This window comes from Lytechinus variegatus, chromosome 14, assembly GCF_018143015.1.
Source record: "Lytechinus variegatus isolate NC3 chromosome 14, Lvar_3.0, whole genome shotgun sequence".
In the NCBI taxonomy this organism is placed as follows: Eukaryota; Metazoa; Echinodermata; class Echinoidea; order Temnopleuroida; family Toxopneustidae; genus Lytechinus; species Lytechinus variegatus.
In genome coordinates, this window is record NC_054753.1 from 6,883,202 (window position 1) to 6,906,139 (window position 22,938).

The following is a 22,938-nucleotide window of genomic DNA, read 5'->3' on the forward strand; positions in this document are numbered from 1 at the left end:
TTTTTACACCAGGACCAAGATGCAAAACAGTATCTCTGATCTTGTGAACCTGTTTAAATATGTGTGAATAAATAAATAAATATTAAATTACCAATAGGTCTAAAGTCAGCACACTGGGAACCAATAAGTTAACTTAGTGAGCCGTGTTACAACCGATAATGTCGCATCAACGCATTATGTCGCAGATTGCGACATTATGCCAAGAGCGTCCGACCATAATGTCGCAGTCAACGCATAATGTTGTAGTTTTTCCAACGCAAAATGTCGCAGCGGTATTTTCTTCAGTACTCGAGCTACAGATAAGATATAAAATATGCTTTTACTAAGTATTTTGAGACACGAGATTGAGAATGAAATGATTTGGAAATCAGGATTACTCTTTGTATGGATATTTGTCGGTTTATTGTCATTTCGTCTACTGTCTTTTCCCCACTATCGCATGGTCTGATATCATTTCGTCTATCATTAGTTAGTCAACTGTCAACATAGTGCAATAACAATTTCGTCTAATTACCATCTCGTCTAATAGCCAGTTGGTCTAATAGCCGGTTATTTTATATTATCATTTAGTCTAGTAGTATTTTTTTTAATTGGTCCAATATCCACTTTGTCCAATATCGTTTCGTCTATGCATCTAATAATATAGATAAATATATATATATATATATATATATATATATATATATATATATATATATATATATATATATTAATCAATATATATATTAATAAAAGAAAGTAAATATCGATACTTATACCCCTGACTTTTTGATATGGTAATCACCTCTGTTACAAGTATTTCAACGACATTCGCGTGGTCGTTATAGACTGCCACGTGAAGGGCCGCATATCCATCATCTTTTCGAATATCAACCAAAGACCGTTGCTTCTTGATCAGCTGACGAGTAGCGCTAAAAACAAACATAACGACAAGTGTAAAAATATATTTTTTTAAATTCTGTTTTAAAGGAGAGAGTTCAATACAATCGGTTATAAAAGTAGAAAAAAAACTCTGCATTTTCTACCATTTTATTTATTAATTTTCGTTGTGTTTTTAAGAGTTACATTTTACGCCACATCGAATCAATAGATTAATATTCGTGGACAGGATGGGCATGATGGGTTGACCAGGACTGTAAAAAATATTGGGCAAAATTTTATCCAGCACGAGGGTAATTATGTATCCAACCAATTTGGGGTAGTATTTTGTCCAGTAAGGTTAAAAATAAGCAGAAATTACTTTAGAATGAGCAAAATTTTCATCACACTGGATAAATAATAATGCCCAAAAGAAATGCCCATTGTTGGTTGGATACATAATTACCATCATGGAGCATTTTTAACCAATATTTTTAAGGCACAGTAAAGCTATAGCATTCCAAAAATGAAGCCCAGAAAAAATTGCATTCGAAAATGATTATTTAGTGCTTCAAAAAATGAAATATAAAGTGACCGGAAACACCATCTTAATTTCATCCCATACACTAATGTGTACTATTTAGGTGTCTATAAGACGCCTATTTACAAAATCAGGGTTTGCCTTGTAGTTTTAGCTTTTCATTCTCAATAATGGTTGTTTTCAGGGTTTATTAGTTCTAATACATGCACTTGTACACATGTTTCATCTTGGTTTGAGAATTTTTTAAATCGGCTGCTCACAAAGTTAAACAATACCTTTAATTCATGATTATTACAATTTCCTATTAGTTTTTGTTTTATATTATTTATTAATTTTTTTTTTTTTTTTTTTTTTTTGGGGGGGCTAATTCATTGAAACACATCGTCTTATTACGTATCACTCACTGTGCGTTGTTGGTCAGAGCGGCATGGTGCAGAGGATTGAAGCCTTTTTTATTCTTTATCTTCAAGTCGACGTTCCTTGCATTTATAAGCAATTCTGTAATATCTTTATGGGTCTTACGGATGGCATCATGGAGTGGGGTGTCTCCAACATGGTCCTGAAATTGATAGGAATGTGTGAAATATATAAATATTTCAATTGGTATACAAATAATTCTACCCACATTAATGTCAATTAAAGGACAAGTCCACCCCAACAAAAACTTGATTTGAATAAAAAGAGAAGAATTCAACAAGCATAACACTGAAAATTTCATCAAAATCGGATGTAAAATAAGAAAGTTATGGCATTTTAAAGTTTCGCTTATTTTCAACAAAATAGTTATATGAACGAGCCAGTTACATCCAAATGAGAGAGTTGATGACATCACTCACTCACTATTTCTTTTGTATTTTATTATATGAAATATTTTGATTTTCTCATCATTGTCATGTGAAATGAAGTTTCATTCCTTCCTGAACACGTGGAATTCCATTATTTTAACATTTTGTGCTTCAGGCAAGGAGGTCCTAATCATCAAATTCGTAAAAATTGAAATATTGTATAATTCAAACAATAAAAAACAAAAGAAATAGTGAGTGAGTGACGTCATCGACTCTCTCATTTGGATGTAACTGGCTCGTTCATATAACTATTTTGTTTAAAATAAGCGAAACTTTGAAATGTCATAACTTTCTTATTTTACATCCGATTTTGATGAAATTTTCAGCATTATGCTTGTCTGATTTTTCTCTATTGATTCAAATCAACATTTTTCTGAGGTGGACTTGACCTTTAAATAAATTATTTTAACACTGAACTCCTGATGTTTTTGGTTTTAATCTGACGTTCCTTTTCTAAAAAGAGACCAGCCATTTACAAAGGGCAATGGATTCTGGTAGTCTATGGTATGATTATTTATATGTTAAAAAGTAACCAAAAATTCCACTGCCGACTCCGGGATGATACAGTTCTCCTTGAGTCATTGAAATGTACGCTCATTCTGCATAAAAGCAGGATGCCATTGTCATTTAGAAGATGTGCTATGTCTTATCATTTTTTTTTCATCATATTAATCTCTTTCCGTCAAATATAAAAGAAACACGAAAGATTGGTTTATACAATAGCATCTTAACTTCGAGGTTTTGTTTTGGATGGGAAAACCCATATTTTGTGCGGACAAGCTAGATTTCGTTCATCTGAGTAATAATTATCTGTAAAACGTTTAGCTTAGAGAAGGCTTTGCAAGGAATAAATCAACTCAAGAGGCAGAACATATAGTTGTCATTATAATATTGTTTTATCCAGATGGGCATATGCCTTTGCAACACACCTTAAGGGATATGAAGACCGTGCCTTTTCATCTATTGCTCCATGTATGTGGAACTACCCCCCCCTTTTCTTCTCTCCGTGAAATCGACAACATTGAACTCTTCAAATCTTCTCTCATAAGTTACTTATTTCAGCAGTTGTTTTATAATTAGCTTGACAGATATATGGCGCAATATAAATGCTCTTGATCATCATCATCAACTTAGGCTGAGAGATAGAAAGCATTACCTGTTTATTTGGATTGGCACCCTTTGCAAGTAGGAGTTTCAGACATTGAGTGTTGCTCCTGGATGTGGCGATATGAAGAGGGCTTCTTCCTCCCTTTGTATTCGTGGTGTTGGGGTCAGCGCCACGTTCCAGCAGATACTTCACAATTCGCTGATTATCCCTACAAAAACATATTGGATAGAGTGAAATGCGAAATACAGAAGCACAACGAATGTACTCTGCGAATGTATTTCGAATACTGAAAGTTCTCCCCAATTGACTTTAAAACTAGTGCGATAGGACTTATTAGCATGTCTAACCAGAGGGAGCATATAGCCCTGGGCAATAATTGTGAACAAGACGATTTTGGTAGCCATGTAGATAATATTTTACCAAGAGAATAGACATGATGCCAGGATTCAGAGCTTCAGAGCCAGTGAATGAACATGAAATAACAGCATTAGCAGAAATCGTAGACTTTCGGACAATGATGTTTGCAGAAAGGTTGTGTTTTGATAATTAAGGATAATCGTTCGATTGGTTGTATTACGTCATAAACGACATTTTACTCTAGCTCTCGAAAGCGACGAATCCAGGATTCACCAGGGGAGGGGCATAAAAAATGTTTGACAAGCAAAGAAAAAAATATTGCAGCTAAAGGGCGGAGGGGGGGGGGCGAGAAATTTATCCTCTGGTAGACTTGTTTACAAAATTTAAAGGGGTATTCAAAAGAGGGCATGGCCCCTATTAATAGCGCCTGGTTTTCAATTTTCATTTCATCAGCAAGAATGTATATATTAATGAAGTGTCAAACAAAAAGGCAAAACATCACAATAATGATGATAAAGATGACATTATTTTGTTCAAATTAGGCCAGTAATGCAGTGGGCTTGGAGATCAAAACGGCATAAACAGAAAATAACGACTACTTGACCACTGGTTGACAAACGTATTTGCATATGACGTAATATTTTCATAGCGCCCTCCCTCGGAGGATATAGGAATACGCATAAACGGAGTTGTCAGAGGTGCTACAGCTACAGTTCACCAACGCATGTAAGGCAATGGTTTCATTGCATCGAGGTCTATAGTGCGCACTCACTGATGGACAGCATCTGCCAGGGGAGTGTCGCCATCATCATCCTTATCATCGAGCGATGCTCCATTCTTTACGAGTAACTCGACGACTTGGTAGTGACCTTGGTAGGCAGCGAGATGTAGGGGCGTATTCTCTTGCACCGATATATTAACCTATACAGGGCACACAAAACAAAATAGGACTCGAACTAAAAATAAAGAAGAAGCAGATATCACTGGCGATTCCACTTGTAGTACACCCTATTGCCCCGCAGATCCGACATTTATTCTCAACAAAGGAATAAAACAACCCTATTAAAATACAATCTGAGTGTATTTTTTCATAGTCAGCCCCCTCTCACTTTCAAAGGAGTTCCGCGGCCGAGGTCCCTTTTCAAATGAAAAAAAAGTTGTGGGGTTAGGGATCCGGCTTACATGAAACATGGTGAGTTTGGAAACATAAGGCAATGTCTCAGGTCACGAAAATCTACCATTAAAGACAATATTGCGAATACGGCCGTCGATAAATTTAAGCCTTGCATAAAGGCATGATTCAAAGGTATTGATCCTCATACTAAGTGTAACTATCAATGAAACGGAAATAAGTCATTATTTACATATCCTTTGTTCTTTTGGAGGAGTTCAGCAACCCGTTTAACGTCGCCTTCCATCACAGCCTTGATGAATTCCCTGGCACCTTGAGCAGTCACTTCTCCACCACTGCTTGACGACTTGCCTTCTGCTTCAGCTACCATCTGTCGAAAATCATCCGTATCAACCAGACCAAGGGGGTCAAGGAGTTTCTTCAGGAAAAGGGCCATCAGATCTAAAGAAGAAGAAAAAAGATTATGAAAGTAAACGAAGGGCGTTTGATTGCCTTGTACAATCACACCTGGTTACCAAAATACGTCGGACAATCGCACAACCCGACCATTCGAGAAAAGGGCTCCTAAATTCCCGAAAGGTCGGGTTCAGTTTAATCGAACTTTGTCCTTTCGGCGTATATATTTACAGAACATCGGGTAAATTAGACCCAAAAATTCGTAAATATGGGTTATCATTTTCGCAAACGTCGGGTAAACATGACGCGACCTCTCGGAAATTTTAAGAGGCAATTTTCTCGAATGGTTGGGTTATGCGATTATCCGACCCAGACGCGATAACCCTAAGTGGCGGCTCAAGCCTGTCTGACTTTTGTTAATCAAAGCTAATGACCTCAGATATGAAATGATGAGAATTTTCACCATGCTTTAATACCTGATCTGAGATCTTGTTCGAATATGCCTTCTGACCCACTTCCCTGTTCTACAAAGATTAATGCTTCCGGGTTAAAGGTCCAGAATCCTCCACCTACATTGACCTTGACGTCACCATCAGCATCGATGTTAAGAACACGCCCTTCTTCCCCAAGAGCCTAAATATGAATACAAAAGAAAAGAGGACTTGCATATTGTCGTATATTGCATGATGCGCCAATTTAAATGCACGTTTATGATACACGTATAGTTTTACCTTATAAAGACTCTTTTTTGTTTACATCGAAAAAGTGCGAAACGAATAACTTTGTATTTTTATTAGTATACTAAACACAAATGCAGTAAAATATGAAAATGATGAGAATTTTTAGTATCGATGAAAAGGTTTCTTTTGGTTATCTTTGAATTGTCAATAATTTTCATATCTATTCATATTAATTATGTGGTTTATATTTCAATCCACAACATATCGAAGGGTGGCATTTCAATTAGATTTGAATAATCTGACCTTTGACATTTTGCTGTTCCATCCGCCGTGTTCTTTCTGCAGCTCCTGCACCGTTGTTCGGTCGGAGATTACGCGTACTTTATCTCCAGTGTTGAAAGATGGCAACTTCGGTTAAATTGATAAAAAAGAACTTTGAACAAAATATGATTTTAATTTCAACACATGAGTGATCAATGTGCATGTACAGGCAGTTATAATGTTACTGTGTTGTAGTAGTACGACTACTCTCTACTTTTACTACTACTACTACTACTACTACTACTACTTCTACTACTACTACTGCTGCTACTACTACTACTACTACTACTACTACTACTACTACTACTACTATTACTACTGCTACTACTGCTACTACTACTACTACTACTACTACTACTACTACTACTACTACTACTACTACTACTACTGCTACTACTACTACTACTACTACTACTATTACTATTACTACTACTACTACTACTACTACTATACTACTAGTACTACTTTTATGGCTACTAATACGATTTCTATCACCTTTTCCATTCAGTACTTCACTGCTACCCCTACTACAGTATATAGACATATGTTTTTTTAGTTTAAAATAAAAAAAAGATAATTCTTATCCAGATCAGAACTCGACCTATTAGTACTACTACGTATACCCTGCACATATTCAAAGCAAGGGGTAGCTACATCACACACACGATTGGAGGACAAATTTCTTTTAAATGAACAATGGGCAAATGTAAGTTATGGTGATGCCAATAAGTAATATAGCTATGGGGATGAGAACAATTCAATTTCAGTGCAATTTTGGAAGCTATGCATGTACCTTGGTGACTGCAACGGGGTTGAAAATCCATATCTTTCCATCCGGGTACTTGATTCTGACGTCACCTCTTGGTGTAAGACTCATTAACCGACCCACCTTTCCTATGTACTATGGAGAGAAAAAGGATAAATAGGAGAAGGGTAGAGAGAAGAGTGAATGGGGTCAGAAGGAAAGATGGTGAGTTGATAATTATATTAAGGCATGAAGTTCTATAAGAAGGTGGTTCGCGAACCAGAGTCTCGTCTTACACTCTAAAATTAGCACTTCATTTTTTAGAGTGTATTTCGAAATGAATATTAAAGAGAAATGCCAGTAGTTGCAGTAAACACTGATTTCTCATGAGAAAGTCTGTAAAACCAGGCTTAATTGTTGGAATATCATCGAGGATCTAGATCTGGTACAGTTACATAAACTGAACTTTGTGAAATCTTGATATCTACGCTGAAAAACGTCCACACTGAAGATCACCAACACAGATAGGCACACGTGGGACGGTGTATTGAATAAAGACCCGACGGAAGTGACCGAATCCGCGCTTATTTTGCTTATTTCTCAGCAATTACACAATTTCTCCCAGAATCTTTTGGCACATATTTTTTATTCATACAAACAGACACTTGGATGGTCATTATATTAGATTCTGTAAAAAGTCATTTTGAGATCGTTACCAAAACTGGAATTTACCTTTAAACGCAATGATCTTTTTACCTCTAGATGAACTCCCGGGGATGAACTTTTACCTTTACCTAGGAATCATTGCGCCAAAAATCGATGCACAAATAGATAATTCAACAGGATCTTCTAAGGCTAAGAGGCTTAGAAGGAAAAGAAAAGGATGGGCTGAGGAACTACAGACTTCCTACGATGATCCTGTTGCCTTCACCAAAGCTATTTTCAGTCCTGTGAAATCTGGTGAACTGAAGGCCACCAGAGAGGAGTTACAAGACCAGTCTGAGAAACACCTACTCTGACAGTACGAAGAACCTACCCCTGCCTCCAATTGAAAACTTGGTACATCCAGCTCGTCAACTTTTAGTACAAAATGTTATAAATATTATAAATAACTAATGAAATATTATAAATAACAAAATAGAAGATAATTACAACTATCAAATTAAACCTAAATTTGAACAGATATAAAGCCAACTTAGTACCAAACAAGCAGCATGAGGTGGCATCTCGTGCTGATGCGGCTGGCCCACCTCCTGCCAGATAGCCTTATCGAGGATAATGGGCCGAAATGGATGGCAGGAGGACCTCGACTGAGGATCCAGCTGTTCTGGAGGACATTTCTCTGCACAAGGTGTGTTTTGATTATCTCATCGTAATGATCTTCTACGTGGAAGGATGACCCATTCCTTTGTGGTCTGCGTGAGAACCCCCTCCCCTCACTGAAACACAATATCTTGAGAGGAATGAAGTATATTTACCTTTTCCATCCCCGAAACCCAGTCTCCGTGGTGTTCTTGAAGCGCCTTGACAACTTCTTTATCCAACTTCACAGCCACCCGATCACCGACTTCTAATCCAGTGAGTTCACCTGCCAGTGTGCAAAAACCATAAAACAATTTATGATTCATAATAATAACAATAACTCCTAGTTAGCCACTCCAACTACTAGCTGATTTTCAAGCACTCCCTCATAACACGATATGTTATTATTACCTTTCTCCATTCTAAAAAAGCAAGTGCCTGATGAGGAATAGAATCCTATTTTTAAAATAGCTTTCTTGGTATAACTCGATCTGGGATCTAACCCACGACCTTCCGTTCATGAGGCGGTTGCTCTACCACTAAGCCATCATGCCCAGATTGGTTTGTAAACAACACATTCTCCATGCGTTGGTGATCTTCACCTGGCGCATCTCTGACAGCTCTGTTTATGCGTACTCTTATATCCTCTGTGGGAGGGCGCTATGGGATCACTATGTCCGAAGCCGGTCTCAACTCTTATCATTTACAATAGAAATATCAAGCTTGCGTTTAATTTTCATAAATACTTGCCAAATTTAGGCAGATGGTCTTTGTAATAATCATGTCCTGCGGAAGCCTTGACACACTTAATGTCAACTTTCCCATCATGCCCTAGACGATATTCATAAGCACCTCCGGCGTCCCACCGAACTGCTATGGCACTGCGCTCGATGTTGGCCCAAGATCCTCCTCGAATCATCACACCTGTATGTCCTGCACCACCTTGAAACGAGAGAAGGAAAATAAATCACTTTAACATACAGCTCATTATCATTGTTTGTTATTATTATTATTGCTATTATAACAATTAATATGAGGATGATCAAACTATTGTCATTAATGTTGTTATTGTTATTTAATATTATCATTATTATTATCAATTACTTATGCTGCGTTTTCCCATTTCCCAAAGTGCTCACAACGAATTAATTAATGAAAACTACCCCAAAATAATGTCTTTCTAAAAAAAGTTTTCAACAATTTATAAAATTTGGATGTAGACATAATAAACACTACCAGTACATGCTTAATGGCCTTTCTTTTTCAAAAAATATTTTGGCAGTTTCATTTCAGGGAAAATTCACCGTGACAAAAAGTTTATTGTAAAAATAGAAGAGCAAATTAAATAATACATTGCCTAAGGTTTGAGATAAATCTATCTAAGAATTGAGAAAGTTGTTTGAATCTTAATAATTAAATTTGTAACATAATGTGGCACCTGCTCGTTTATGACGTCACAAATTCAAAAATTCTTACAACTTTCTGTAATCCTTAACGGATTTTTCTCGAGCCCCAATATTTTTTAATCATTTTTCGTCTATTTTTACAACAGACTTTTCTTCAGGTTGAACTCCCCCTTCAAGCCATTCATTGGTTAGGCACGAATTTCGACTGGTGATCCTCTCTTGTGTACAGTGATATGTCCCTATGTAGCTGACATAGCACATAAGAACGTGTTCCAGTCGTACGTGAATTCGATCGTGTGTAACTCATGGACAACTTTAATAGAATTGATAAATTAATGATAATGATAATAACAATAATAATGATAATAATAGTAATAATGCAATAATAATGATAATAATAATAATGATAAAATGAACATTTGTAATGCGCCGGTAAATTGATGATTTACCATCCTGTTGCTGCCACATCCAGTCTCTTCCTCGACACACCTTGGCCCCAGGAAACATCCCTTTGGCTTGTACCTTTCGACTGCCTGCGCGAGGAGGCATTAGTTTTCTATATTCCATTAAGAAAACATTGAAAAAACATTGGCATTAAACCTCTTAACCTCAGGCACGAGAGCTTAATACGGTATGTATGAAAATTATCTTTCATCTAACAGTGTTGGTAGCCTGTATTGGTCAGAGAACAATACGAGTTTCATGATATTGGAGAAAAGTTTTTTTTTTCAATTACAATGAATTGCATCATATCAAGTATGCTGGAATTGCGACCAACGATCTACAGACCGAAAAGAACGACGTATCTGTACGTCTATACTCAGGATATAACAAATTATTAGTTCTGACCTTTCCATGAATGAGAATAGTACATACAAACACTACAACATAAAGAGAAGCTAAAACGAACCCCAGAGACGTTTCCAACGCATGTATGTCTTTTAAATGTTAAGAGTTGCACAACCTAGGCGATGTAACAATTCTTGCATTTAAACTAAGTTACAGCAGGGGCCGCGGAAGCGGTGGGGGGGGGGCTTTTTTCAAAACCGTGTACAAAAACTTAAAAATTACCTTATGATTGTGATTTTGTTGCATGGTCACCACCCCCTACTTTGAAAACCATTCCGCGGCCCATGTACGAATATGCCGCTGTTAGTGTATGTTGGCATCAGTACAAAAAATTGTTCGACAACCATAGGCGGCGGAAGCGGGGGGGGGGGGGACGTGTCCCCCCTAAATTTGAGGAGGGGGGGGGGACGGTGCCCCCCTAAATTTGTAGTTGATGACTTTTTTTTTTTTTTTTTTTTTTGCTTGTCAATTTATATTCCTACGCGTCCCCCCTAAAATTTTTAGGTTGAGAATCTTTTTTTTTTGCTTGTCAATTTTTTTGGGGGGGTTGTCCCCTCCTAAAATTTTGGGCTTCCGCCGCCAATGTCGACAACAGATGATGTGAACATGTTATCAGCTATGATTATATTTCAGTAAATAGATTTTAAAAAAATTAGTGAATATAAATCATAACGATGTTCCTACCCGGCAGTGTTGGGAACGACTATCCTGAGGAAGGTATGCTTCAGGTCGTGTTTGGCCGTCATGTAACATTTGTTACAAAGATCATAGTCATAGCATGAACTGCACTTCCATCGGATTCCAGCAATATTATCTTCCCTGCATTCATCACACGTTATATGAAGATGCTTCACACCTATTGCAACATAGGAAACATAATTAACTAACAATGATGATACTAAACATGATAATTTACATGATGTGGTTACTATATGCATTCTACTGCGCTTGATATTACTACCCCGGCTGTATAGCTGAGCCGCCCAATACACGATTTCTTTTATCATGTTCATAGACGCTAAAGCATACAAGGAATAAATCCTGCCGGGTACCCATTCACTTCACCCGGGTCGAGTGTAGCACAGTGTGGATTAATTTTTCGCTGAAGAAAAATACGCCATGGTATGGCCGGGATTCGAACCGAGAACCCTCTCTTTTATAGTCCGGAGACTCCTCCACTGGGCCACAACGCTCCACATGGATAATAAATAATCCCGGGGGGGGGGGCACTTACATTGGCGAGTGGATACAATGCGCGACCAAAAAAACACGTAAAAAGGTTGTCTTTTTCACGATAGGGCACGTTACGTACGTAACGTGATAAGGGTGTCAAAAACACAAAAATAATGAAAAAAGGGTATCTATTTCGCTAGGAAAATTACGTGTTTACGGTCGAATATGTGGGGATGATAAAACAAAATTAAAATGTTTTATAAAGGATGTCCTTTTTGCCCCAAAACTTCGCGTTTAGAGTCCGATTTGAGCGAGGTGTAGAAGTTGGGGTCGTACTAAACCAAATAAGGTAAAGCCGACGACCGCGACCGAAGGACCCGTAACAATAAAACATTCCTGTACTTGTTTAGGGGTTCATTTCAGGGAATATTTGCCAAGAGTGTCATTTTGTTTCCAATACTTGTTAAGGGTAGAGTATCACACGCCAATACTTGTTAAGGGGTGCATTTTCAGTTCATGGAAAATACGTGTTTAGGGTGCTTTTCGAGACCCCATGGTCGCGCTTGGTCTCCACTCGTGAATGGAAGTGCCCCCCCCCCCCGTAGTGGAAGGAATCTACCCCACTCCTAGCTGTGATCCTTGCGTTGGTAAACAAGAGCACTGGCCATCGTAGGGGGTAATTGGAAGCGTATCAAATATGTTTTTTGCGCTGCGACGCTGAAAGGATTTAAGAACATAGTAAATGTATTGAAGATTTCCTTCAAATGACAAAGAACAGCTGGAGGTCTTTGTCGAAAATGAGTGAACCGGAACAGCAGTTCGTCTTAGGTTTCGGCTGAGCTGACAAAAGATGGCAAACATGTCGTTTGTCCAAGACGAAACTGCTGATTTGATTCACCAAGTATTGACTGACAAAGCTTCTTGGTTGTTCTTTGTTATGAATGACTTTTCCCAATAAATTTTCTATGTTCTTAGAGGCGTCCAATCTCGCGGTGCAAAAAAACAAACTCGCGAGTAATGAATTTAAAGGACAAGTCTATCCCGACAAAACTTTGATTTGAAAAAAGGATAAAAAAATCTTTCAGAAAGATTGGATGTATAATAAGAAAGTTAGGACATTTTAAAATTTCGCTTGATTTCACAAAATAGTTACTAAATGCACATCCTGGTCGGTATGCAAATTGGCAGACCGATGACGTCACCCACTCACTTTTTATTTTGCATTTTATTATATGAAATATCCTCCTTGTTCTGTACATCCTTGTCAAGTGAAAAGAAGTTTTATTTTTCCCTGAACATGCTGAACATGTGGAATTACCACCATTTTAAAAGTTTATGTTTACATGTAAGTTAAGTTGGTCCGTAATGTAAAATCTGTAAAAATTGAAATATTGTATTATTCAAACAATAAGAAAAAAAAAGAAATAGTGAGCGATGTACATCATCGACTCTCTCATTTGCATATCACTGAGTTGTGCATTTAACCGTTTTGTGAAAAATAAGCGAAACTTAAAAATATCATAACTTTCTTATTTCATATCCAATTTCGATGAAATTTGCAGCATTATGTTTGTTTGATTTTTCTCTTTCGATTCAAATCAGCAATTTTCTGGGCTGGACTTGACCGTTTACCAGAGCGTATTTTGGCAGGGAAGTTGGCTTATCATCCACAACACTTTCAAAATTACTAATGCAGATTTATGTACTAGACTTATTTTCGACTCATCAATATCATATTGCAGCAATTTTTTTAGAACATTAAATTTTCCTTTCTCACCAGCAGCCGCGTTGTCATAGATGAGGAGATCGTACTTGTCATCGAAGCCGGCCCGGTAGTCAGCGGCCGTCCCCATGTCCCAGCAGACCACTACGAGCTTCTTATGTACCGAGTTCGAAAGAGTCTTTCCTATGGTGATCACGGTGCCAAGGTGTCCTTCACCATTATCTTGCTCGGACCATCTCCAGTCTGGTCCACGAACGACCCTCGTCCCTACTGTCAACGCCATGTTGAAAGGGTCCTAGAGGGGTAGGATGCGTGACACCCTGAAATAGAAAATAGTAGACGCAATCCTCGAACACATTGTATATCTTTTTAGTATCTCGTACACCTTGTTCCCACTCTCGTGCAATTCTTTATATACTCCACGATTGGCCTTTCGAAACTAACCGTGTTTTTTTTTACACGTTCAAAAAATTTCTACTATAACACTTTGTTTCCCTTTTCGCGCATTCGTTACGATTGACATTTCGTAACTGATCTGGAAAACGTTTGAGCCTTCCCATTTTTTTCTCTGCAATCATAACGATTATCATGACTGACGTCAAGATCTGGTAAGAACTATACATGATCACTACGATTACTTCACGAATTAGACCACGGTTTTGATCGTTGCGCGAATTGTGACAGTGGGCACTTGGTATCAATAAAATTGCTACGAATGATCTGATACGATCTGATACGATAATCATGATTACTCTACGATTAGACCTTCCTATCACTCGTGGTGCATATCGTGACAGTGGGTACTAATACCTAGTTTCCTCTTTCACAATTCGGCACCACGATTGAAACGGAAATCTTAATTATGTGTAATAGTCGTAGTGATCGGGTCAGATCGTATCAGATTAGTCGTGGCATACTAATCGCATAAAAAAAATGAATGGCTCAAACTTTCTCGCGATCGGTGATAGATGGACAATCGTGGCTTTCGTAATACCTAGTTCAAACTTTCATGATTCGGCACAACGAATGAAATGGTGATCGCGTAATAATCGTATTTATGGTATCAGATCAGTCGTGGCAATCGCACTAATCTTAGAAAAAAAATATGATTTGATCGAGAATTCTCGCGATTTATAGTTACGATAGGTAAACCGTGGAATTCGTAACGAATCGTACGACAATGGGAGAGAGGCATAAGCATTCCATGCGACTCATTCCCTTCCAGTTTCATAGCGACCGTGAAGTGATCTTGATGCAATGTAGAGTAGAGCGGCACGAGCGTATCCGATTTAAATTATATCAAAGTTTTATTTGCGTGTAAGTACAGTTTATCATGTAAGAATAATCATGGTAATGAATATCACGCTGAACACACACACCCAACATTGTTTAGCTCCATGGTTATTGCAAATGTTCGTAGTCAAATATAGAGTGCATGAATATCGAAAAGTTTAAATCAATTTGCGAAACTTAGTCGTAAAATTGTTTTACGAGTTTTAATCGATACTATTAATAAAATCACTTTATTCATATCACCATCTAAATGTACTTTACATCAAAGCCATATGATAAACAGTTATTATATTCATATATTTTTCATGAAACCGGAAAATGGGAGGTTTAAAAATCAATATATGACAGGGGCCGTTGAACGGTTTTCAAAGTGGGGTGGGGGGGGGGCTGAGCCCAAAGTGGGGGCTGACCATGCAAAAAATCACAATCATATATGCATTTTTTACATTTTTGTACACGGTTTTTAAAAAAATGTTGTGGGGGGGGGCTTCAACTCCTCCCCCGCTTCTGCAGCCCCTCTATGCGCCACTGAATAGGCAGCTAGATAGGTCGGCGCCTCATAAATGCTATATATTATTATTATTATTATGTGGCATAACAAACATTGTATCACTTGAAAATGTTAAATGTTAAAAGCTGAAGAAGACAAATACATTTTATCATTCAATATAAACATTTACTCGTTTTAAGAATAAAGAAATAATATAGTACTAAACGATAGGTCGGGAAATCCCCCACTCGTGTCATGGTTGGTCATTACAATTTATTGTTTGGGGTTTCCGATAATGTTAACTTCAGATAATGGTAAACTATACAAATACAGACATAATAGTAGAAGGTATAATTCGATCACTAATTGTCAAGTATAGACCCCGATCAAAGTCCATCTACTGCTTCATTATTGTATGAATTGGATTATGCACCTCATTTTATTTCACATATTTATCAATACAAAGAAGGGAGTTATGAATTATCTGACAACTAGGTGAGCGGGGGGGGGCTGGCGAGATGACTTTCTCCAACGGCTCGTGTACACGTGTCCATCGCCCTCCCTGGAAGCACAAAAAACTCTCTAGAACCCTTGGGGTGGCCAGGGGGGGGGGGGCAATACAAACTTCTCCCATTACCTTATGGTCAAAAGTTTAGATTAAATAAGGGGCATGTTTCCCCTTCCCGGGATCGCAGCCCAAGTCCCGCCCCCTCACCCAGAGAGCTATAAATTATAGCTCTCTGGGTGAGGGGGGCGGGGTGGGATGATATGACCCGCTCCCGTGGTCTGATGTACAGAATTCTACATGAAGGGGGGGGGGGGCAGGTTTCCATCTCCCTGGATCACTGTAAAAACTGTGGTGTTAAAACTGACACCAATTGCTGTTCATAGAGTACCTGAGGTGTTCAAAATTACAACCTAAAGATTGAACATAACACCAAAATGTAACAACCAAAGGTGTTGTAATAACACCTATAGGTGTAAAACTAAAACCATCAATTTAACATCGGTGTAAAATAACTGGTGTGGTCCTCTATGTACACCTGTTAACACCATAGTTTTTACTGTGTGGTGCAAACAACTCTCTAGACCTATAGACCAAAGGGGAGGGGGACGTATGACTCTCTCCCATAGGTTGCTGTATAACGGCCTAAATTAGAGGTGAAGGAGTACTTTTCCTTCGCCCCTCCCCCGTGATTGCCGCCAATGGCGCAAATATCTCTTTTCAAATGCCTTGAAACTACACGACGCGTATGAAATAAAACAACTTCTGATTTAGACTGTATTCCCATTTGCCGATTGTGTATAGAACGTCTTAATTCTTTGTTTAATTCATCTTTTTTAATTGAATCATCAGAGACAACACAGTGAAGCTATTATCATGATTATGTTAGAACTGCGTTGTACATGTAGCATGTTATTGACCAACATTTAACATGGAACGAACATATTATAAGAGTCATATCAAACAGAATATCAAGGAATATTGGTGTCATCAGCAAACTGCGCCATTTCTTGCCACAGTATATTTTGATTTTACTGTATAACTCAATGATTTTGCCTTATTTAATGTATTGTAACACTGTCTTGGCGAACACATATCCCACCAGGCTCATTGGGTTGTTCAAATTACAAAAGAAGATTGTTAGAATATGTTGCATGTCTGATTTTAATGCTCCCTCAAAACCACTTTTTAAAAAACTTAATTTCCTGAATGTATATCAATTGAATCAATATTGTGTAGCATTAATGGTTTTTAAACATAAACAAAATAAAGTGCCGTATAATCTTGCCTCAATGATCAAAAGTAAAATATTGATGCACAGTTATAACACTAGAAATCCTGAAAATTATTATGTTGAAGAATGTAAAAATGCAGCATCTTCCTTTTCTTTTAAATTCAAAGGACCTTGCATTTGGAATTCTCTTCCCCGTAACATCAAACAAATCTCATACTTAAATTCTTTTAAATCCAAGTTGAAAAACTTTCTTTTCAACCATCAAACATCTTAATTTAATTTATCCCATCATATTTCCTAATTATTATATGTTTATTTTATCAGTACAAGTCTTGAATTTTATATTTTACTGTCCATAGGGACTGCCTCGACAGAACATTTGCTTTGTTCTTTTGCAGTTTCCCATTTCATGTTCATTTTTTTATACATGTACTGTAATTATCCTTATACAATCTTAGCCCTTTTCTAAAATCTTTCTTGCATCTTGCTATGTGTCTTTGTTTCCTTGTTTTTTTAAATGTATTTTTGATGTTTTTATGCTCAATGTATTTTAATGGACGTGAATAAATAAATAAATGAAAAATGAAAATGTATCTTTGCTTTACAGGTATATTCATAATTTCTTTTCCTCCTTACTGCGTGCAGTCCAAAGTTCAGACACCGATGTACTGCGACTCCAATCAAGCCCATAATAACTAGCTTAATTTACAATCATGACAATCCTTGCAATCTCCGGATGAATGTACAAACTGTATAAAAAGTTTGAATTCTATTGCCATTTTGATATGATCTGACACTGGAACATGATTTCGTGTTTTCGGCACTATGTGGCGATAATGAAACTGCATTAAGAATGACTAGAATTATGTTACTGGCCTAAAAAACCTAGTATTTACATAGAGTCGATTTTTTTCAAATATGTAAGGGTTATTTGGGCGAAATTTCAATAATATTACCTTTATAAAACTAAGATACCTTACCATAGTGGAAAAAAGGAAAAAGTACATGTATTTGAAGTTTGTAAGAAAGAAAATTTGAAAAAAAAATGAATGGTGTATCATGTGTGCAAATTATACTGGTACGGACAAGCTTAATTACCAGGAAGAGACATATGAAAATCTAATATGCATGCACAAACATGATGACGAGATAACTAGTTTGCTTTAGGAAGAGAAAAACTTTATTTACTTTTCCCATTTGTCGTTTACTTTGTTGATGTTGTTATTATTATTACTGCCAGTGTCTTACAGGTCAACAGTCCTGAGATATGATCACTAAAGTGCAACAGCTATTTTAGCTGTACAAGTAAGTTCAATGCGATTCTTTTTAAGAAAAGTTCACCTCAGAAAAATGTTGATTTGAATCAATAGAGAAGAATCAGACAAGCACAATACTGAAAATTTCATCAAAATCGGATGTAAAATAAGAAAAATATGACATTTCAAAGTTTCGCTTATTTTTAACAAAATAGTTATATGAACGAGCCAGTTACATCCGAATGAGAGAGTCGACGATGTCACTCCTCACTATTTCTTTTGTTTTTTTATTGTTTGAATTATACAATAGTTTTTACGAATTTGATGATTAGGACCCCCTTGCCTGAAGCACAAAATGTTAAAATAATGGAATTCCACATGTTCAGGGAGGAATGAAAATTCTTTTCACATGACAATGACGAGAAAATAAAAATATATCATATTTCATATAAAAAAAAATACAAAAGAAATAGTGAGAGAGTGATGTCATCCGTTCCTCATTTGCATACCGACCGAGATGTTGATATAGCTGTTTTGTGAAATGAAGCGAAACTTTAAAATGCCATAACTTTCTTATTTTACATCCGATTTTGATGAAATTTTCAGTGTTATGCTAGTTGAATTTTTTCTCTTTTATTCAAATCAAGTTTTGTTGGGGTGGACTTGTCCTTTAAGTTGTACCTGGGATGTAATGGGCTCTTAGTTAGAAAATTGGAGCTCCTAATTTTTTTTTTGTTTTGAATAATATTTTATTTTCTTCCTCTTTCAAATCAATAAGTTTACAATCACAATTCAATTTACATAAATATTTTATACAATAAATAAACAAACAAATATACATATCAATATCAATGAGATTACAATATTCTTAAATGATTACAATGAAGTTAAACTGTCAAATTTCTTTTCTATAACAATATCAAAGCAGAGGGGGGGGGACCCATATCAATCGACAAAATAAAAAAAAACATACTGCGTAAAAGATGACTTTTTCCATGAATAGAATAGAAATAATCTCTTTTGAACATATTAATTGTACAAGAATAAAAAAATGATAAAAGATTACTTTAAAGGTTATTTTGAGGAAGGTTATTATCCTAAAACGTCCCTACACACTCACCTTACCCCTCCCCCTCATCTCTCTCCCCAGACACTCACACAAGCTCACTTCAACTCAACACGACCCACAGCTCCCCCCCCCCCCTCTTCCCCGTCACAAAACTCACACATCCATCTACACACATACACCCATACACGATGCACCCTGCTCTGGTACAACAATCTGTATTTGAACAAATAAAACAAAACAAAACGCAAACAACATGAAGCAACTAATATATCCATAGTATTAAGAAAGGTGTGCATTGATTTGTTTTATTTCCTTAAGTGCACCCCCAGCTTCCCCTTTTTAAAACGCTATCTGATATTCCTATACTCTTTATCCAAATGTGTCAATTTCTGTACGGTTGGCGATATTCCCTGTTTTCTTGAACTAAATCTAATAGACTTAATTAAGAATATAATACAGTTTATTAAAGTTACTCTTGTAGTATTTCCAGATATCCCCATAAAAATTGTTTTCCAACTCTCACTTCCAAGTTCAGTTGAAATATTTTACTCATCTCTTCCCATAATCGCTTAACTTTATTTAGGACAATGAAACAAGTCAATAAATGTTGGTAAGACTCATCTTCTTTTTTACAAAAGGAGCACAAATTATCAGTCTCAAAACCAAATTTAAAAAGTTCCCTTTTCGTGTACACAGCCACTTGTAATTGTTTGTATTGAAATTCTCTGTGTTTATTGCATAACATTGCACATTTGAGTTTCAGAAACACTTCTTTCAGTTCCCCCATTCCCAAATCATATTCGGATTGCCCATCTTTAACATGAAATACAATGTGAAAATTTTCAATGAAGTGGTCATATATTCGTCTAGATTTTATGTCACATAGTTTCTGAACATGCCCACATATCATCAATTGAATTTAAAAGTTGTCTATTTATTTCCATAAAATCACTTTAAAATATCGTTCTACATGCTCAAAGCGCCCTCTCTTAACTCCCCCCCTTCCCCGTGATCATGGTGATCGCCACAAATGTATATTTCATTGTCTTGAAACTACACGTATTAGACAGCTGTATTCCCATTTGCCGAATGTGTGTGATTTTATTTATCTTCTGAAATTCAATGAATCATCACACTGTAAAAACTGTGGTGTTAAAACTGACACCAGCCGGTGTTAATAATGGACCAAACCCCGAGGTGTTAAATTTACACCTTAGAGATTGAGCATTACACCGAAAAGTGTAATGTAACAACCAAAGGTGTTGTAATAACACCTGTAGGTGTTAAACTAACATTGTCAATTTAACACCGGTGTAAAATAACTGGTGCGGTACTCTGTGTACACCGGTTAACACCAAGGTTTTTGCTGTGCAGGGATAAAACAATGATGCTATTATGATCATGATTATGCTAAAACTACATACTGAAATCGTATCCCCGGGATCGTATCTTTGCTTTTACAATAATACATAGCTATCATAATTATTTTTTCCTTCCGCGTGTATATAGTCCAAAGTTCAGACACCGCTGGGACTCCCTTTGAGCCCATAATACTAGCTTTACAATCATAACAATGACTAAAATCTCCAGACGAATGTTCAAACTGTATAGAAAAAAGTTTGAATTCAGTTGTCATTTCGATACGATCTGACAATGGAAAATGTTTTTGTGTTTTGAGGATGAAATGAGCGCAGCTGTTGAATGATATGCACGCTACTATGTTGCAATTATGAAACTTGATGATTACATTATCTCGTAATCATAGCAATAATGGGAGGACCAGTTAATATGAATGTTGAAATCAGTAGGGTCTATAAACGTTATTTGACCACCAATCCAAAACCTACAAGTCACCAGGGACATGAGAGAAGGTTCTCTGTAAAAGGCCAATAATTTTGTTTTCAAACTTGAGAAAAAATGAGCTATTACAGTGATCTCTCGTCTTCAAGAAACCAAAATCTGAAGTTGCAAAGTTTAACAGAAACAAATGGAGAGTTTCTTGACCCTATTTTTACTGTTTTTAAAAAGTTTCACCGATATTGGACGGTGTTCGCATCCCAGGCTTGAATGAATCCGGAACTTCAAACCTTCTTTTCTCATTACTTTTTCAAGCTCTCGAAGAAATTTTTTTAGAATTCAAGAAAGAACTTGTGAGGGTTATTGTTGGTCAATTTTAACAAGTTATTCATTTTAAAGCTTAAATGTGCCTTTCCAAGCTGAATAAAAATGTCAAAGGTCAGTTTTGGCGACTTATTTTTGGTTTTGGAGTGGCAGGCCACATGTTGTCTTGAATGAACAATGCGAAGCACCTAACTGAATGGACACGATAGATAGTGAGATCATGGACCTAGCTAGTAGGTCCATGGTGAGATTGATGAAAAGGGGCAAGGAGTGATAAAACGTGGGGCAGGGGGGCGTGGGTTCTGATGATAATCTCTATTAAATTATTTATTAAGTAATATATAATTTACCCATCACAATTCAGACATAAATGTACCCCCCCCCCTTTCTCTCTCTATATTATGTATGTTTCAATATGGCATTGGAGCCCAGCCTTTGAAAGGCCAATGGCCTCTGCTGGCTCCTCCATATTCTTGGTATTTATATTCATATGTTTTCTTTTGTAAATATTTGATTGTATTTGAATGTTTTTTTTCCCAGAAATGGAAATAAAATAAATGAAACGGATGACCGTATACAACTCCATCGCAGTTCTTACGCTCGGACGTCTGTTCCTCTCTTATCACGCGTATTTGATAAACACAATTCGAGTAATATCACAAAAATAATGTAAGCAAATATTTATTCGTATTTGAGTTCCATTGTACATACCAGTTGGTATGCAAATGAGGGAACTGATGACATCACTCACTCCCTATTTCTTTTTTGTTTTCTCATGTGAAATATTATAATGTTTTCTCAATTTTCTTGTTTTATTTCTCCCTGAATATGTGGAATTACCATTGTTTAGCATTTTATGCTCCAGTCAAGTTGGCCCTTATTGTCAAATCTGTAAAAATTGAAGTATTGTATAATTCAAAAAATAAAAATAAAATAGTGAAAGAGGGGCATCATCGATTCTCTCATTTGCACGTGACTAAATGGTGCATATAACTATTTTGTGAAAAATAGTCCAAATTTTAAAATGTCGTAACTTTCTTATTTTACATTCGATTTTGATGATTTTTTTAGCATTATGCTTGTCGGACCTTTCTCTCTATTTATTCGAATCGACATTTTTCTGAGGTGGACTTGACCTTGAAGCGTATACTAGTATAGCTTTTATATTAAAACAAACCAATGCAAACTCTAAGCGCTTTACAGAAAACGGGAAGGTGGTCGCATTTCATAAGTTGGGTATGCAAAAAGGGTGGCATATGAACACTTATCCACATAGTGCCATGGAAAAATTGTTGCTATATCACAGCATCTTGACCAAATTTATTGAGTAAGATCTAATTTTGAAGCTAGAAATATAGGCTAAATATATTACTATGAATCAGATCAATACAATATCAGGAACAAAAACTATAGCACATTAAGTTTGAAGTATAACAGGGGTGGTGGAGCCGGTGGATGCGGTGAATGATAAAATATTAAGTAAACCTAATTAACAACTTACTATAATATGTAATATGACTGTTATCCTCATATT

General features: G+C 36.6%; 1 protein-coding gene across 1 annotated transcript in view; it reads right to left on the minus strand.

Annotated features, from left to right (window-relative positions):
- The window catches only part of LOC121427441 (E3 ubiquitin-protein ligase MIB2-like), a 33,565-nt gene that overhangs the window by 8,998 nt on the left and 1,629 nt on the right, over positions 1–22,938 (minus strand). Inside the window, exons 2-14 of the mRNA XM_041623830.1 lie at positions 13,491–13,756; positions 11,225–11,396; positions 10,141–10,247; positions 9,036–9,227; positions 8,462–8,571; positions 7,032–7,139; positions 6,221–6,325; positions 5,714–5,870; positions 5,074–5,282; positions 4,482–4,630; positions 3,401–3,560; positions 1,804–1,958; positions 785–911 (exon numbers count right to left, since the gene is read on the minus strand). Coding sequence (XP_041479764.1) covers positions 785–911; positions 1,804–1,958; positions 3,401–3,560; positions 4,482–4,630; positions 5,074–5,282; positions 5,714–5,870; positions 6,221–6,325; positions 7,032–7,139; positions 8,462–8,571; positions 9,036–9,227; positions 10,141–10,247; positions 11,225–11,396; positions 13,491–13,719 — 1,980 coding nt within the window. The 5' untranslated portion in view covers positions 13,720–13,756. The remainder of the gene's footprint in view (positions 1–784; positions 912–1,803; positions 1,959–3,400; positions 3,561–4,481; positions 4,631–5,073; positions 5,283–5,713; positions 5,871–6,220; positions 6,326–7,031; positions 7,140–8,461; positions 8,572–9,035; positions 9,228–10,140; positions 10,248–11,224; positions 11,397–13,490; positions 13,757–22,938) is intronic.